The sequence below is a fragment of the Nelumbo nucifera genome, chromosome 3, assembly GCF_055504915.1.
Source record: "Nelumbo nucifera cultivar China Antique chromosome 3, China Antique-T2T, whole genome shotgun sequence".
NCBI classification, from domain to species: Eukaryota; Viridiplantae; Streptophyta; class Magnoliopsida; order Proteales; family Nelumbonaceae; genus Nelumbo; species Nelumbo nucifera.
Window position 1 is genome coordinate 105,658,777 of NC_142651.1, and position 18,231 is coordinate 105,677,007.

General features: G+C 41.3%; 3 protein-coding genes across 3 annotated transcripts; 1 reads left to right on the forward strand and 2 right to left on the reverse strand.

Moving 5' to 3' along the window:
* Positions 1 to 1,989: 1,989 nt before the first annotated feature.
* LOC104598838 (uncharacterized) lies at positions 1,990 to 2,532 on the reverse strand. The gene has a single exon (XM_010261077.3). It carries the CDS (start codon positions 2,530 to 2,532, stop codon positions 1,990 to 1,992), a length of 543 nt encoding a protein of 180 aa, XP_010259379.1.
* Positions 2,533 to 9,348: 6,816 nt separating this feature from the next.
* Positions 9,349 to 9,930, forward strand: LOC104598837 (uncharacterized). Its single transcript, XM_010261075.3, has one exon. The coding sequence runs from the start codon at positions 9,349 to 9,351 to the stop codon at positions 9,928 to 9,930; it is 582 nt and encodes a 193-aa protein (XP_010259377.1).
* A 3,654-nt stretch (positions 9,931 to 13,584) lies between these two features.
* LOC148801815 (uncharacterized) lies at positions 13,585 to 15,234 on the reverse strand. Its single transcript, XM_088900427.1, has 2 exons — positions 13,858 to 15,234; positions 13,585 to 13,659 (listed from the first exon to the last, which is right to left on the reverse strand). Exons 1-2 carry the CDS (start codon positions 15,232 to 15,234, stop codon positions 13,585 to 13,587), a joined length of 1,452 nt encoding a protein of 483 aa, XP_088756553.1.
* Positions 15,235 to 18,231: the final 2,997 nt, after the last annotated feature.

An 18,231-nucleotide genomic window follows, 5' to 3' on the forward strand; every position in this document is an offset into this window, starting at 1 on the left:
GTGAAACTCCTCCTCCTCTATAAGAATGAGACCGTAAAACTCATTTGCCTGTACCTTCGCAAAGCTACAGAGAGAGAGAAGAGCCCCAAGAGAAGAGAAATATAGAGAGAGATGGAGATGGGACATGCAAGTGCAACTCCGCCTGCATCTGCTGCCACCGGATTCGGGGGATGGAATTCTTATTACCATACCTCTTCTCCTCCTCCGGGGGAAACCCATGAACCCAATGAGGAAACCAGCATTAGATAACTCGACTGTGATGATTGACGAGATCAACTTGCTTAAAGAGAAGTTGACAGAGAAGGAGAAGCAATTGGACATGGTTCGGGAAGAGAACGAGCTCTTGAAAAAGAAGGTGAAGGAGACAGCGGTGAAGCCTGCTTCTTTTCTAGTTATGGAGGAGGAATCCGCTCTGAAGAAACACCAGATGACCTGACCACTTTCGGCTACCTTCATCTGTTTTGACCACCACTTGTCTAGCATCGTTGAACAACTTTAATGCGGCAGAGGACTGGGAACACTATCAGAGCTGAAGTGGGAAGTGGAACATGTGGATCAGTAGGTACATCTTCGTTGTGATTTAGAAACACCAGAAGATATTGAGGGTGCAGACAGAGCAGTGGAGGAAGGCAGTCGATGCAGCAACGGCGGTGTTGGCCGACGGAATGGAGATGAAACTGAGGAGAAAACAACAAAGCCCACCAGCCCACCGCCCGACACCAAGTACAGGGTTGTCATCCTCATGCCCGGAGACAACGAGCCAACATTCATCGCAAAGCCCGTCTCTTCACCCAACATTAGTAGCAGTGATGAACAGAGCCCCAAGAGAGAGAAATACAGAGAGAGATGGAGATGGGACCTGATGCCACGACTTCCATTGCTTTGATGCCCGACTTAGTTGCGGCTTGACAAATGCCCCCTCTGTTTTTCTCTGCTGAAGCACTAAGAACACTGCACATCAAGAACTGTCCTCAGTTGACTTGGACGCCATTTTCGCCATCGCCATGTCTTCTACAACAGCTTGAGGAGTTGGAGTTAGAAGGTGACGTAGGGGGTTTTTCAAGATCATTACCGTCAAATAACAAAATAAAGGTATCGACTATATGGTCTTCACCTTTTGAGTCACTCCCCAGTGATCTGGAAAATTTAACGGCACTTCAAACCTTGTGGATCCGCTTTTGCTACTTTATTATGTCCATTCCTGTCGAGTTGCAACGTCTCACATCGCTACCGAAGTTGGAGATTTATCATTGTCATCTACTAGAAGAACGTTGTAAGAAAGAAGCAGGAGAAGACTGGATGAAGATATGCCGCATCCAACGGCGAGCCTCCTGTATTCTGTTTCATTTTCTTGAGAAACAAGATGATAAACAGTGTATTTTTAAGAGTAATTTTGGCATTTTCAAAATTCATAAATTATACGTGAGGTCATGTGATATACATAAATGATGGTCCATTAATGGTAGGTACGTTATGAGCGCGCTCTGTTAGGAGAAGATCCCAATTCGTTTAAGAAACGCTGTCTGAATTAACGCTGGTCGCTGGTAATTAATCTTGCACATGTAATAAGAAACTTGTGCATTTGCATGTAAATTTAATTCTTCTATTTAAAATGTTAAGCAAGGTCACCAGAGGAATGCTTTCGTAGTTACCTATTACCACTCTCGAAGGTGAAAGAGTTCTGCAAAAGACAAAGAAAGCAGAACTCTTTCTCCTTTATCCACTATTCATGTGTATTTTTACTGTTACTAATTCTTTGTATTCAAATTTCTGGATCGAATGAAATATATTTGAAAAAAACGGAGAGAGAAAGAAGAAGAAGAAGCAGAAATAAGCGAACCCCTTCTTTATTGTCACTTATCACATACGTATAAGACATAAGACGAATTAAATAAGAAGAAAGAGAAGACCCATGAACCATGATTTCATGAAACTACAGCGATATTACTGGCGACCCCTCCTCGTTGCCGTTCGTCTCTGTATTACGAATTAACTATTGATTGAATTCAGATGCTGAAGCCTCATCTGCTCGTAGAAACGAGCGATGAACTCTTCAGCCTTTGCATCGATCATTTCGTCCCCGTTGTCATCATCTCCGTCCTCATCCTGCTCGCTCCTATCAAGCTCTTGGAGGTTCTGCGCCGAAGCATAGCGACTCATGCTGTCGGTGGAGCTCGAGGGGGTCAAGGTAGTTGACTTGGGCGGCAACGGCAACGAGGAGGGTTGAGGGTGCACGTCCTGGAAAGCTTCCACTGTTGTGGGGTTGTTTTCAATGGTTATGGGCGGCAGTGGGGATTGGTGGTGGAGTTGCAAGAGGCGCATTGCACCCAGAAGTCTCTTCCATAGGCTCTTGGTAGCAACCCCAACATGGACGGAGTTAGACTTTCCGGCCGACCGGTGTCGTAGCATAAACAGCGCTATCTTGATCAGGTTCAGTGGGCCATTCTTCTTCTTCTTCATCTTCTTCTGTTTCAGCGAGGGGGAGACAGGTTCTTGTTCATTATTGTTGTCGAAGGTGTCTTCTTTCTCCATCACAAAAGGGGAGAAAGAGAAGGACACCTGCTTTTATGTGTATGCGTCTGATATCCCTACCCTGCCTTAAGCAGGGCAGGGAGAGAAGAGAAGAAGGGGTCGAAAACTGAAACTACATCGCCATTATTTATAGGCAGATGAATTCCTTCGGTTTGCCCTGAATTACCATACTACCCATCACCGTTACACCTTAACTCGCGAGTAGGAATGTAGGATAGTTTCGAGTTTTCATAACCAGGTGAGTCAACTAGGAGACTTGCCACAGTCGAGTTGTTGATGAAACGAATGAAGACTGAGTCGAAGGGTTGAGGGTGGAGCGATTGCCTAGGTAATTTGCTTTTAGCTGGAGGGGGGCAAAATGTGGGGGCGATGTCTGGGGCGACGGAATCGGAAGGGTTGAGGGTGGAGCGATGTCTGCGACTGCTGTTTTGCTGTTTTAGGGGAATGGCTTGGCTGGTGGGCCTGGTCCCCGGTGGTCCCTCGTCATCGACCACTCTTGATGCGGAATTCTCGGGCGGTGCAACCCAAACAATACTCGTCACTTCGTCAGTCGTCACCAACGCCTACGAACGAACGAGTCGTCTTCCGCGTCAATGCGTTATATTACTCAACCATTCACCAAAAAACCTGGTCTAATCATGAGCCGACCCGGGCCAGGCTTCTGGGTCTATAACTTTTAAATATAGTGCCTGAATGGAGCGGAAAGGATTTTTTTTTTAACTTCCCCGACCGCTTTTTTCCTCAAGGTTTAGGTCTATTACAGATTTAAAAATAATAATTACAATTTTGAGGGTTAAAGGAGCATTAGAGTGATCCCGTAGTTCAGTTCAAGATTTGGGGGGCCAAGGACCCACTTTGCTACTTTTTAAATAAGCCTCCTTTTACCAGTTATATGATGTGTTTGGTTTGAAGGAAAAAGTAGGAAAACCTATGGCAAAGACCATGGTTTTCAAAACTAGATTGAAACAGACGGTCGTACCGGAAAAACTAGGAATCGGTTAGGTGATTAGTTTCAGTTTTCTCTAAAATCGGATTTTCTTCAAAAAATCATTGATTTTAGTCAGCAAACCGTTGACTGGGCAGTTAACCATTTAAATTGTTTGACCCATTCGAACAGTTGACCGTTTTTTTTTTTGTCATAATGGGCCAACCATTCGGTTCGAATAGTCAAACCGTTTGACCCAGTAACCAGACCCCTAACTGGTTCGGTCTCTAAGTTGGTTTTAAAAACCATGGCAAAGACCCCCACAAATATACTTGTCTCCGCCCCTATTAGGAGGGTTTTATGGATGTGGTTTATGGCGTCCAAATAAGGTAGTCTCCACACAAACAGGTGCGACTATGATATAGAAAATATATGATATCTAAAAAACAAGTGACTAATAAAGTGGAATCATTAAAGTAATAGCAAATAAGGTGTTACTTATCAAAATTTATGGGCGGGTTTTGTTTGATCAAAACTCTTTTCATACCATATTTTTTTCGCATCATAGATTTATCCCAAACAATAAAGCTATATTTGGTGCAAATTGTGTTCCTACATTTCAGATGCTAAAAATGCTCTAAGGCCCTGTTCACCTTTCGGTAAGTTACTTACCCGGGTAAATAAAGTTATTTGGATAAGTTTTTCCTAGGAAACACTTACCCGGGTAAGTGCATTACCCGTGTTTTTTTATTTTTCATGTAAATAAGGTAATGACTATTTTAGCCATAAAAATTCATTATTAAAAGTGCCATTTTTGACTCATTCAACTGTTGGCAACTTTCCCCCTATGTGGGAAAGTTATTTACCCACCTAGGAGATGGGTGTCATTTACCTGGGTAAGTGGTACCTAGGAAAATAAACTTTCCCTGATCCCCACAATAAATCTGAAAAAAGAATATGAGATTCTTGGTCAATGGAAACCAAAATCCCATTGACCAACTTTCCCCCCTCTCAAAATTCGAAAAAAGAACACCCCCCAAACACAAGTGCTCAATCACAATGGCTTTATCATTGCAATTCACCTCTGGTGCAGAAGTTGTAACAAATAGGTTTATAATATAGTGCTTTCGAACCATCGTTGACTCGAATGGTCGGACCATTTGGCTTAGGAACCATTCAGACAACTGGTTCTATTCACCCTTAACTTGGTCCTTGGCCAAAAACTGCCAATTTGGCAAGCGACCCACTGACACGGGCAATCTAATTGTCTATCCGTTCAACATTTTTTGGCCATTTTTTATTTTAATTGTTTTTTTTTTAAATTGGAATGATTCATCTGTTCAAACCAGACAATCAAATGCGTTGCCAAAATAATTCCACTTCTAAGTTGGTTTTAAAAACCTTGTCATAATGTATCAGGAGTTCAAAACAAGACTAGATAAAAGACATTTTGTGTTTTGGTAAACGGATAAGAAATCCAAACTCTATCCAAACAAAGAGAAAAGGGGAGGGAGGGGAACAAAAGCCACCAGATTTTGGGTCGATAGTTCAATCGTCTGGCTCGAATGAACGGTCCTTTCTAACAAAAAAAATTTAAAAAGTAATTAAAATAAAAATATTTAAAAACCATTAAATATGCTGAACGAATTGACAATTCGACTGCTTACATCAATGAATCATTAACCAATGGGATTGAATTTGAGGTAAAACAGAAAAGATTTTGGATCCGAACAATCTGACATTTCGGGCCAACAGCGGTTCGACAACCATGCTTTTAACTGAAAGAAATATCAATTCCAAAAATGTTTTATAACTTTTCATGCAACCTTCATGACCAGATGCTTACACGCATGATGCATGAGTGTCATAACACATAACCAAGCAATAAGAGTGGCGTACGTCCAGCCGCGTTTCTATTGAAATGGGCCCTAGTAGACGGTTTTATGTGATCTCATCATCTCTTTTGTCTGATAATTTCCATGTCCAAATGAATAATATCTTGAAAGACAGTAGGCCCCTTATAATTATTGCTTCGTAAACAAACGGTTTTTAAGGGTATATTTGGTTTGAAGGAAAAGATAAAGGAAAATAAGGAAAAAGTAGGAAAACCAAACACAGCGTAAGGTCTCAAAATTTTAAGTAACCAATTCGGTTTCGTACTTTCGTCGTTTATGATTATATACTTTGTACATTATTAAATATTAAAATATATTTTTTACGCAATATCCAATATAACAATATAAGCTTATTAGTTATTATAACTCTATCAATGTGAACTTATCTTATGCGATGTAATAAAACCTTTGTTAATCATTCATGGTCATGGAGCCTGCTGATGATGAATGTTAGAGTTTGGATCTAATCACAATACATTGCTAGTGACAGTCATCTAGTTGCACATTAGGAACATTGGTTGTATTTTAACATCACTCATATTTTTGACATGCAGTTGGGTGAGCATGGTCAGTTATGTGTTTGGTCTATAGATCTAGACAAAACATTATAAAACTTAGGGTATATTCGTTTCCTCTTAACTCTTATTTCTTAAGAGTAATCTTTTAACTTTAAGAGAAAATTGATCGTTCGTTTCCTCTTATTTCTTAAAGTACAATCATACAACTTTTTATTTTCCAATGATATAAAAAAAAAGCAAACAAAAACTCTCATATATGGGATCAAAATGGATATTTAATAGTTTTTATAATTCAAAATTCAGAACAACATTCTTTGTATTTAGAGTTCACGGATACCAATATACCTCTTAATGTAATTATTACACTTTCAGATGTCAAACTTCAAAGCAAGCCTTACTACATGACAATTAAGGCTCAGTTTGGAAAAAATATAAATTTATAGAATGCAAAATCTTGTCTTTTATATTATTTTGTATATATTTGTATTTATACTTTTTTCAAATTGAGCCTAAAGGAATAACAAACAATGAAAGAGATTAATTTAGAAAGTCCATTCTTTCATTCATTGTGGTCAAAGGCCATTTGAGACTTTATGTTTTCTTTTAATTGACTTGATCACATCACTTTAAGCATACACTTTCGTTTAAGTACCACATAAACGAAACAGAAATGCAACAAAGGAAACGCGAAAATAATATTTCCTTTAAATGTAATTTTCACATAAAAATACAAATTATTTATATGATATCAGCTTACCAAACAAGATTCAAGCATAATTCCTTGTATAACACGTAGAACAGAATCATAACAAACACATAACACCTGAACACCATGATACCAAACACCCACATTGTCTCTCCTTTCATATAAACCAAGTAGGAAGGGGGAATTTGTTCTTTCCAGTTTCCACTCCCCGTTTTCATCTGCTCCATAGTTTTGGATGCCATTGTCCTAAATTCTTTTTAGTTCTTTGTAACAACTTCATTGTCTTTAAAGAATCGAAAGAAGATTTTTTTTTTCTTTCTTCTCTTCTCTATTTTGTTTCATTATAGTTTTTTTTTTCAATTTAAAACCTAATACTAATATTGAAGATAAGAAAAGAAGAATATTTTTCTTTTAATATGGATATAAAGATTCATTATGCAATACGCAAGCATCTTTTTCTTAAGTTCTGTTTGGTTAATTTATTATAATATAACAGATAAGCTCTCACAGAAAGTTGAGGGCAAATCACTTAGGAATCTCATAAAATAATAGCCTTCCCTCAACTTACTATTTCTCTTAATTTTTTATAAACCAAACACAGTCTTAAATATTAGTGAATAAAAAATTGTAAATGAGCCATGAACTGAGAATGAATGACGTTCAATTCAGTTGCCTTTTGTATTTTCCCACCGTGCAGTTCTTCTCTTTTACTTGGTTGCCAACTTGTCACTCCAAAGTGGAGTGTTGGATGTGGGAGTTTCCTATTTCTCTCCGTATATATTCAAGAATCCACGCTTGCTGCGTGAATAATGCCAAGTTGTAATGTGGACCCATTTAGAGTATAGTACAGGTGGCACCGCGTATTCCCTAGCTACTCTCTCACAACGATAAATCTCTAATTTCGTGAAGCTGTCTCTTGGACTCCACAACCTTTTCTTTTCCTTCGCAAGTTGTCTTCAATTCATTTTCTTCATGACTATTAATATTTTTAAATCATTTTTAACTTTAATTTATCAATACTATTGAATTTCCAAGTTCAATTAGAATTCGACGGATAAAACGAATCAAATTTGGATCTTTGTATATCAGATTTGGGAATCTCCATTCCCACTCTATAAACTGTCACACCAGATCTCTACCCACAAACTCTTTCCTACCCACAATACACCATCTTCTAATACGTGATGCATCAGGTATAATCCAATTCATAAATGTTTTGGACTGGATTGATCGAATTTAATGTTTTATTGGACCATCTAACATGTTTAAAATGGTTTTAATTCATATTGAGAGCCAACCCAAACCAGGTCCATTGATCACTATACTTTTATCTTCTGTCATGGATTGGATATTGGTTCAATCTATTCTAGTCTAATATAAATTCATTATGGATGGATCAGGTCCAATTCAATTTAATAAATATTTTGGGCCATTAAGCCTTGATTGATCCAATTCAGTATACCTTATTAGACCATCCAACTCAATCAAATTGATTTTGATTCCAATAGGGTCCAATCTAAATTTGATCCATTGACAACCCTATTCTTATGAGAATATTCCCCACTTTAAACGTTTCTTACTTTTATTGTTTAGTTGGACTTCACTTTAAACGTTTTTTACTTTTTACATCAGATTAATATCCATTAAAATGTGATACATCAATATTTGGTTTCAAGAAACACTAAAACATTAGGAAAAATAAAAATTTAATATAACTATATTTTTTTAATAAACGTCCAGATCTGAGCTATACGAACTCTCCCCTCCCGGAGTCCAATTCTTGCCGTGTGAGATCTGAGATTAGGGATTATACGTAGTGATTTTTTTTTTATTTTTTAATTTCTTCTTCTTTGACTCATCAAATGCATGGAAGTATTGATAGCAATTAATTACTGACAATCCAAAACATGTAATAAATACCCCAGCAGTCAGCAGATCAGCCTCCGAATTACACGGGTTTTGGAGGCAATGACGCTCACAACCTGTAAGTGTATGCCTGGCTGTCCCTCTTGGACAACAATTCTACAGCTCTCTCTCTCTCTCTCTCTCATACATTTCACATTAAACCAGAGAGAGAGAGAGAGAGGTGCCTTCACTTGAAAGAACCAACAAGTACGAAATCATGGATGTTTCCTTGTAATTTACACAAACATTTGTTTCCAAGAAACAATGATTGGAATTTTTGGGGTTTGGAGACAACAGCGGGAAGCAATGTCCTGCCAAAAGTCGCAGCTAAGGCCCCAACTCAACTCAACTCAACTCATCTGATGGGCGTTGTATTTGTAGGGCCCATTGCTTGGTACTTGACCACTTTTCGTATGACCCATTTCTCCTTTCCCTCTCATTATACCACACTTGCTTTGGTTAACACCGGAATAACAAGTGGTAGAGATGTAATATTTGAGCACTCCAGAGGGACAAACCTGGAATACACAACATACCCTGATTCCCCCACAAAACCGTGTTCTTTCCGAGGCTCCACCGCCCATGTGGCCATCTTCATATTTTCAGTTTTCTTGAGTAACCAACCAAACACTCTCTCACATACATGATATTACCGCGTATCAAACTCTAATGTATATAAATATATATGTCCTCTCCTTCGTCAGACTCATCAGACTCCACCAAACAAGCTTGAGGTTGTTCAGCGACGACAATCTTTTCGAAACCCAACATCTCTTACAGGTTAGGTTTGAGATTGATTGTTTCGTGATTTCGTCATCTGTCTGCAACTGCTACTGCTTCTCTGATACTACCAAAACCCAGTTGAAAATGGCGAAGAAGAAAACGAGTTTGGGTCGCCGAGCATGGAATCTATTGCGTTTGGCCTTGTTATGGGCCAGAAAAGGCGGATTACTCAAACGAGGGCTTATGATGGACCTTCGCATCCTGCCCAACTACATCAAGAGCCTACGCAACACCGCCGCTCGCGACTCCATTCGTTACGGTGAGCGGGAGCTCTCCTTCGACGACACGCCGCTCTTCCACTTCAAAACGCCGCACCGTCCGGCATCACGCAGGTTTCATATCCCATGTATCAATATTCCACCCGTCGATTTCGATTTCGATTTCAGGGATGACTACTGCAACGACCACGATAAGAAAGATGGCGCATATAACCAACGTGGTAGGAGGAGTTTTCCAGGAGAAGAAGAAGAAGAAGAGAGAGATTATGATTGTGAGGGAAGTAGGGATGATGAGCAAAACTCCGAATTGGTGCCATGCGGAGAAGAGGAAGAAGGGATTGATCTCAGGGCGGAGGAGTTCATAGCCAAGTTCTACGCACAGATTAAACTGCAGAGACAGATTTCATATCTACAATACGATGAGATGCTAAGTAGAGGCGCCAGTTGATGAAGATGAATGCACAAAAAGAGTACTGATGCATGGAGTACCGTAAGCCTATAAATTCTATTTGATTAGATTTTTTAATTCGTTGTCTCGTTCATTCTTATATATGTAGTAGAACTTAGCGGGCGTTGCTGTAAATACCAGAGTTGTTGAAAGCTAGCTCCATCTGGAGGCTGTCAGATTGATTAATTGTTTACATTTTCGGAATAGATATTTAATAATATTGTATCCATATTGAATTGAATTGATAGAATAATTTGTCATCAGTTTGTTAAATCGAATGTTTTGTGATCGTTGATGTTGAGAAAAGCCGTCTGATAACGCAGTTTAATTATAGCTTAGAGCCTTAAACATATTAATATATATACCGATCCTGAAAACCACCATGGATCATGACTCACGACTATGAAGTCCGAATGCAATATTAGCTCTGCTGATGGTGCATGCCCATAGTGACTCTTCTTGGACACAAATCTCTGGTTTGGTCATGATTTTCAAAATTTTGGTGATAATCGTAGAATTTCTGGTTATGCCATCTTCTTTTCCTTCATAATTCATTTTCCCTATAATAAAAAAAATTAAGTACTTAGGCTGTGCAAGCCGATGCAAAGTTCTTGAGATTAATTAAATGGGAACATATGTTTCATTAACTTAGATGATCGAATATTTATAAATTAAGAGTAACTGATTTTGCACACGTGGCTGATAACTCAAGTAGAATGAGAAATTGTTCGTCTCTTCTTCTTATTGTTTTTCCTTTGCACGGGTTAAGAAATATATATACAAATATCTCCTAATTATACATAGATTCTGGTTCTACCTCTCCTGATTACATACAACTTAGGCTGAGAGTTATCCCTGAATTCAAGGGATATCCCCTAGTTTTATAGCTCATGCCAATACTCTCCCTCACGTTGGTGCGTACAGATCTTGGACGCCCAACTTGCCAAGTGAGTTGTAAAAGTTTTTACTGGATACAGCCTTTGTAAGTATATCTGCCAGCTGGTCTTCAGATTTGACAAAGGGAAATCGAATGGTTTTGTCTTCGATATTTTGTTTGATGAAATGTCAGTCCACCTCCACATGCTTTGTTCGATCGTGTTGGACGGGATTTTGAGAGATGTCAATGGCAGCCTTGTTGTCGCAGAATAGGTCCATTGCAGAGGTTGGGGGAAAACCAATTTTAGTCATTAGTCTTCTCAGCCAGAGTAGCTCACACAGCCCTTTAGCCATTCCTCGAAACTCAGCTTCAGCACTTGATAGGGCCACGACCTTCTATTTCTTACTCCTCCATGTAACCAGATTTCCTCCGACGAATGTAAAGTACCCCGAGGTGGATTTTCTATCTGAGACATTTCCGGCCCAGTCTGCATCTGTGTACCCTTCTATCTTCAGATGATCATTTTTTGAGAACATGTCCTTTTCCAGGTGAGGACTTCAAGTATCGAAGAATCCGCATTACATCATTCATGTGATCTTCGCTTGGGCAGTGCATGAACTGACTCACTACGCTGACGGCATAGGCGATGTCTGGGCGAGTATGGGAAAGGTAAATGAGTTTACCCACCAGCCTTTGGTATCTCTCCTTATTGGTAGGTACTTGGTCTGAGTACTCTCCAAGTCTATGGTTTTGAACGATAGGCGTGTCTGCTGGTTTGCACTCCAACTGTCCTACTTCGGAGAGTAAGTCCAAGGTGTACTTCCGTTGGGATAGAAATATGCCTTCCTTTGATCTAGCAACTTCAATCCCTAGAAAGTACTTTAGCCCACCTAAGTTCTTCATCTCGAACTCAAATGCCAATTGCTTCTGCAGTGTTGCTATTTCTCCCGAATCATTCCCTGTGATAATCATGTCATCCACGTATATTATTAGGGTTGTCACCTTTCCTCGTTGGTGCTTTAAGAATAGTGTATGATCTGAATTGCTTAGCTGGAAGCCATATTTTTTCATCGCAAGACTGAACCTCCCAAACCATGCCCGTGGAGATTGCTTTAGTCCATATAGTGCTCGTTGTAGCTTACACACAACTTGGTTCTTGGAGTTCGTTGTATAACCAGGTGGGATGTCCATGTATACCTCCTCTTCAAGATCACCATGGAGGAAGGCGTTCTTCACATCGAACTAGTGTAGTGGCCAATCAAGATTTGCGGCAAGAGATAATAAGACTCTGATCGTATTCAGCTTGGCTACTAGGGAGAAAGTCTCTTGATAATCTACGCCCTGTGTCTGGGTATATCCTTTTGCGTCTAGCCTTGCTTTGTATCTCTTGACTGCCCCGTCTACATTGTATTTGACAGAAAATACCCATTTACACCCTACTGGTCTTTTCCCTTCAGGTAGGGTGACTAGAGTCCATGTCTTGTTCTTCAGTAGTGCCTCCATCTCTTCTTGTATGGCTTGAGTCCATTTTGGGTTTGTCAAAGCTTCTTTGACACTGGTGGGAATATGATTAGAGGATAATTCTTGCACAAATGATTTTAGAGGTTTGGTGAGTCTCTTCGTTGATACATAGTTGGGAATTTGATACTTTGTCCTCCTATCCTCAACATCTAGAGAATATCTGTTTGGCGGTTTGCCACGATTATGCCTGAAAGGTAAGGTGTAGCCAGTCAAAGTATCGTTAGAGCTTGAAGGAGTGGTAGGGGAGGTTACCTCAGGGATGCTTTCACGTGCTTCCGGGATATCCTCAAGAGGTGGGCTTTCCAGTACTAGCGAGGTTGGGGTCTCTACTTCTCCTGCTGGTAGAGGTGATGCCGACGTTGAGGCTTTTGTAGATACTTCTGGTGTAGTCTCTGTAGGTGCCTTACTGGTTGCTTCATGGACCACCATTTCTGTTGAAGCACTCGTATTTGGCCAGTCGGGTAAAAACCAGTTCTGTTCTTCACTCTGACTCTCCCCCTGAAGAGAAGAATTGGTTGTAGGTCGAGAGTAGAAGGTTTCAGATTCCAGAAAGGTGACATCCATGGTAACATAGGTACGGTGGGTGACTGGGTCATAACATCGGTACCCTTTCTGGTGTAGCGCATACCCCAAGAATATACATCGAGCTGCCCGTGGATCCAGTTTTGTACGTTGATTTGGATGTAGATGCACGAATGCCACACAGCCAAAAACTCGAGGTGGAATCATCAAAACAGAGGGCAATGAGATATGAGATGAAAGAGCTTGTAATGGTGTTTTAAACTGCAAGACCCATGAGGGCATTCGGTTAAGGAGGTGCACGGCGGTAGCAACAGCATCAGCCCAATGTCGGTTAGGTACATGTGCTCCAAGTAACAAGGCGCGGGCAGTTTCGAGTATGTGTCGGTTCTTCCTTTCTGCAATGTCATTCTGCTGTGGAGTTTGGGGGCATGAAGTCTCATGAAGTAATCCATGGACCCGAAAATAATCTTGGAACCGTTGATTCATGTATTCCCCGCCGTTATCAGACCGGAGTACCTGAATCTGTGATTTGAACTGAGTCTTCACCATTATATGGAAGGATTGAAAGACAGTCAACACTTCATCTTTATGTTTCAGCAAATATAACCATGTCATGCGAGTGCAATCATCAACAAAGATTACAAACCATCGGAATCCAGAGACTGTAGTCACCGGGGATGGCCCCCACACGTCCGAGTGAATCAAAGCAAATGGAACTTGACTTTTATTCATACTTAAGGGATAGATTGTTCTATGACTCTTATATCTGAACATGCAAGTGTTACATTGAAAAACATGCGGCTGTATATCTGAAAATAACTCCGAAAATAAATGTCTCATATAACTGAATGATGGATGTCCTAACCGGCGATGCCAAATCCAAATCTGTTGTTCCTTGGCGTTACCTTGATGATGTGTATGATGCGTTTGACCCGTGCTAAGATCATCCATGTAGTAGAGCCCCCCTCGCCTAGTACCACGCCCAATTATCTCCTTTGTGAGAATACCTGAAGAAGACAGAAAGTGGGATAAATGAGCACAACACAATTCAGATCAGAGGAGATTTGACTAACAGATAGTAATTTGTGGGAGAGCGAGGGAACAAGCAAGGTATTTTTCAAGGATATAGCAGGTGATAAGGTCACAGTGCTTGCTCCTGTGACTTGAGAGATTGCCCCATTGGCATTAGCAATTGTAGTCCATCTTGGTAGTGAAGTCTTTGAAAAATCAGTAGCATCATAGGTCATGTGGTTAGTGGCTCCTGAGTCAAGTATCCATGCCTTGTTGTCAATGGTCTTGTTGGGAAGATTGTTACCTGAATCCGAGAGGTGAACTTCTCCCTGTGGTGCGAATGAGGGTTGAGATTCTGTTGTAATTGTTGCAGCCTTACCACTTGTTTCAGCCTTGTCTTGGCGTTTCCGAGCTTGGAGTTCATGCCACCAGTCGGGATAGCCATGTAGCTTGAAGTAGTTCTCCTGGGTATGCTTTGAGTTGCCACAATGAGAGCATTTAGTACCACCAGAAGATGCTCGAGATTTAGAGGTCTTACCAGATTTTTCGCTGCTTGCAGGCAGAGAGCTCATTGAAGAGGGCATAGGTTGCCCAGTCTTAACACCTTTAGAGGTCAATACTGCTCCTGGAGTTTCAATATGGTTGCCGGTTATCATGACCCTCTGTCGGATAGTTTCTCTTCGAACATGTGCGTAAGCCTGTTCAATAGTGGGAAACAGGTGCATTTGGAGTACATCTGCCCGAATCTTGTCTAGTCTGTCATCAAGACCATCCAGGAAGATATACACTCTCTCCTCTTGAAGGAGAGTATTGTACCGTTGAATATCTACCACACACTCCATCGGATTCAGACGGCGAAAATCAATTTCTCTCCACAATCCTTGGAGATCATTATAGTACTTTTCAAGAGACCCTCCAGACTGGCGCAAGCAGGTCACACGACGCTGGAGATCGTATATTTGCGAGGTATCACTGCCATCAGAGTACGTGGTAGCCACAGAATCCCACACTATCTTTGCTGTAGGGAATCGAATAAAGTTACCAATCAAGGATACGTCCATGGAGTTAATTAACCAACCTTTGACAATAGCATTGTCGGTGTGCCACCTTCGAAAGGTTGGGTCAGTTTGTGGAGGCTGAGGAAGTTCTCCATTAATATATCCCAGTTTGTCTCTGCCAGATATATACATCTCAACAACTTGGGACCAAAGGGCATAGTTGGTGCCATCCAACTTGATACCGATCTGAGCAGCAGAGGTTTCTGTTGTTGAGATCGGTCTGTGCAGGAGTTCAGTCATTCTGGTGGTCAATTCAGTGAGAGTAGGATTAGGTCGTTGTTCTCCAAACGGATCTGAGGTTTCCGAATTAGACATGATTATCAACGGGTTGCAGCAGAGCACCTGTCTGTCTTGCGACGACAGTAATAGTAGCCAACCACCCAAGGTCTGCGGTGAGGTTGATAGTTCTGGATAGATCCACTGCCGGAGTTGCAGCGGTAATGGCAGCGGATAGAGCCACCGCCGAACCTGCAGCGGTAATGGCAGCCCTTAGCTCCCGGTGACCAAGATTTCTCGGCGACCAAGATTTGCAACGGTGATAGCGGTGGTCCCCTCCTGGCGACCAAGTTTTCGCAGCGATCAGAACCTGCGGCGATGATAGCAGTGGTCACCTCCCGGTGACCGAGTTTTCGCAGGGATCACAACCTGCAGCGGAGATAGCAGCGGTCGCCTCCTGGCGATCGAGTTTTCGCAGCGATCACGACCTGCGGCGGTGATAGCAATGGTCACCTCCCGGCGACCAAGTTTTCGCAGCGATCAAAACCTGCGACGGTGATAGCAGTTGTCGCCTTCCGGCGACCGAGTTTTCGCAGCGATCACGACCTGCAACAGGGATAGCGGTGGTCCTCTCCTGGCGACCAAGTTTTCTTAGCGATCAGAACCTGCGGCGGTGATAGCAGTGGTCGCCTCCCGGCGACCGAGTTTTCGCAGCGATCACGACCTCCAGTGGGGATAGCAGCGATCACCTTCGATGACCAAGATTTCGCAGCGACAGGGATTTGCAGCGGTAATAGCAGCAGATGGAGCCTCTGTCGGCGACCAAGATTTTGCGGCGATCATATCGTCGAGTTTATCATGGATCGGTATGCTCTGATACCATGATAACTCGAGTAGAATGAGAAACTGTTCCTCTCTTCTTCTTATTGTTTTTCATTTGTAGGGGTTCAGAAATATATATACAAACATCTCCTAATTATACATAGATTCTGGTTCTACCTCTCCTAGTTACATACAACTTAGGTTGAGAGTTATCCCTGAATTCAAGGGATATCCCCTAGTTTTACAGCTCACGCCAATAGAGGCTTGATGACGTGTTGTGGCCAGCTATTGTTTTTTGAATCTTGTTATTGAGACAACTGTCACATATACTTACATAACCCCATGGCCAACAGCTTTAATGAAGATATCCGTAGGTTGAAGGGTGCCAGATATGTGGGAGGTGAGAATTTCGCCACATTGGATTTGTTACAAATAAAATGGCAATCGGTCTCTATGTGTTTTGTTCTTCCGTGAAACACCGAATTTGTTATAACGTGTAAGGCTGTTTTAATGTTAGAACAAATGCATATGATCTGGTAAAGATATCTGAGGTCAAGGAGGAGGCATTTCAACCATATAAGTTCAGAGGTAGCTGCTGTCGTGGCGTGATATTCAGCCTTAATGAAGGATTGAGAGACCGTGTGTTGTTTTTTAGTTTTCCAAGATAATGAAAAATCACCAAGGGGCATCAGATAACTAGTTGTGGAGCGTCTTGATATGGGGCAGTTGGCCCAGTCTGAATTGCAGTAAGCATCAAGTTGGAGAGAAGATTGAGCAGAAAAGAAGAGTCCTCGAGAAATCAAGCCTTTGAGGTACCGAGCAACTCTGAGGGTGGCATCAAAATGTTCATGATGGGGCTCAAGCATGAATTGACTGAGGCAATTGACTGCAAAGCTGAGATCAGGGCGCGTGATAGTCAAGTACACCAAGTGACCCACTAATTTGCGGTGTTGAGTAGGGTCAGAGCAAATGGGACTATTTGGATCAACAAAATGTTTTGTAGTGTTCTATGGGTGTGCTGCATGAAGTGCAGTCCAACATGTTTGTATCACTAAGAAGATACATAATGTATTTTTGCTGGCTGAGGTATACCCCATCTTGGGTACGCACAACTTCAAGTCGCAAAAAAAAGGTTAAGGATCCAAGATCTTTGAGGACAAACTTGTTATTGATGTAGGTTTTGAGTGATGTTATTCTCTGTGGGTCATTGCTAGTAATGATGATATCATCCATAGACTAAAACAACTACATAGGAAGTATCATTTGAGATGGTGAAAAGGGAGTAATCCGCAGCTGATTGTGTGAAACAAATAGAAGTGGGAGTCTATGTGAATTTTGCAAACCACATGCGGGATGATTGTTTTAGGCCGTAGAGAGGCTTCTGAAGTTTGCAAACTCTTTTGTTGCCTTCTTTAGCAAAGCCTTGAGGAATGGACATATAGACTTCCTCATTAAAATCACCATGTAAGATGGCATTGTTTACATCTGATTGGTGAAGGTTCCAATCACGAATTGCTACTACGGCAAGAAGACAATGAAAAGTAGATAATTTTGCTACTGGAGCAAAGGTGTCATGGTAGTAAATACCTTTAACTTGTGTATAGCCTTTTGCGACAAGCCAGGCTTTGAACCGCTCAATGGTTCCATCAGATTGATACTTGATATGATATACCCCTTTACTATCGATAGAACCCTCGACAATAGTCCAAGTACCATACCTTTCTAATGCTTCAATTTCAGCTGCCATGGCTTGGCACCATCTAGGATCACGAGTGCTTGATAATAGGTGGTTGATTCAATCTCAAGAGATGCAGCATTAGATCTAGATATGGATGGTGGGAGATTACACACGTAATCATTAAGCCGTGTCGGTAGCATGGTAGTAGGTCAAGTGGTAGAAAGAGTTGGGTTGGTGGAAATGGTGGCGGTGTCAATGGTGTGAGTGGTTTGTGACAATGGGTTCGGGTTATTAGTGATAGTGGGTTCAATGAAAATAGGCTTCGTGGGTGCAGGCTGAGAAGGCTCAGGAGGGCTTTGCATAGGTGTAATGGGCTGAGTGGTAGTGGGTTCACTAGGTTCCCCAGGATAGTCAACAATTTCATTGGATGATATAATTGGCAATACTTGAGTAGTATTTTGTTCAGCCATTTTGAATGAAAAATAGTTTTCATAGAAATGACATCACGTGAAGTAAATATGTGGTTGTCAAGACCATACACACGATAACCTTTCTAGCCATGTGGTTGCGCAACCACCATTGAGTTGCATTTCATC

Coding starts and splice junctions, on each gene's coding strand:
- LOC104598838 (XM_010261077.3), bottom strand. CDS start 2,532: ATGGAGAAAGAAGACACCTTCGACAACAATAATGAACAAGAACCTGTC.
- LOC104598837 (XM_010261075.3), top strand. CDS start 9,349: ATGGCGAAGAAGAAAACGAGTTTGGGTCGCCGAGCATGGAATCTATTG.
- LOC148801815 (XM_088900427.1), bottom strand. CDS start 15,234: ATGTCTAATTCGGAAACCTCAGATCCGTTTGGAGAACAACGACCTAAT. Junction 13,660..13,857: donor CCACTTTCTGTCTTCTTCAG/GTATTCTCACAA, acceptor AGTTATTTTCAG/ATATACAGCCGCATGTTTTT.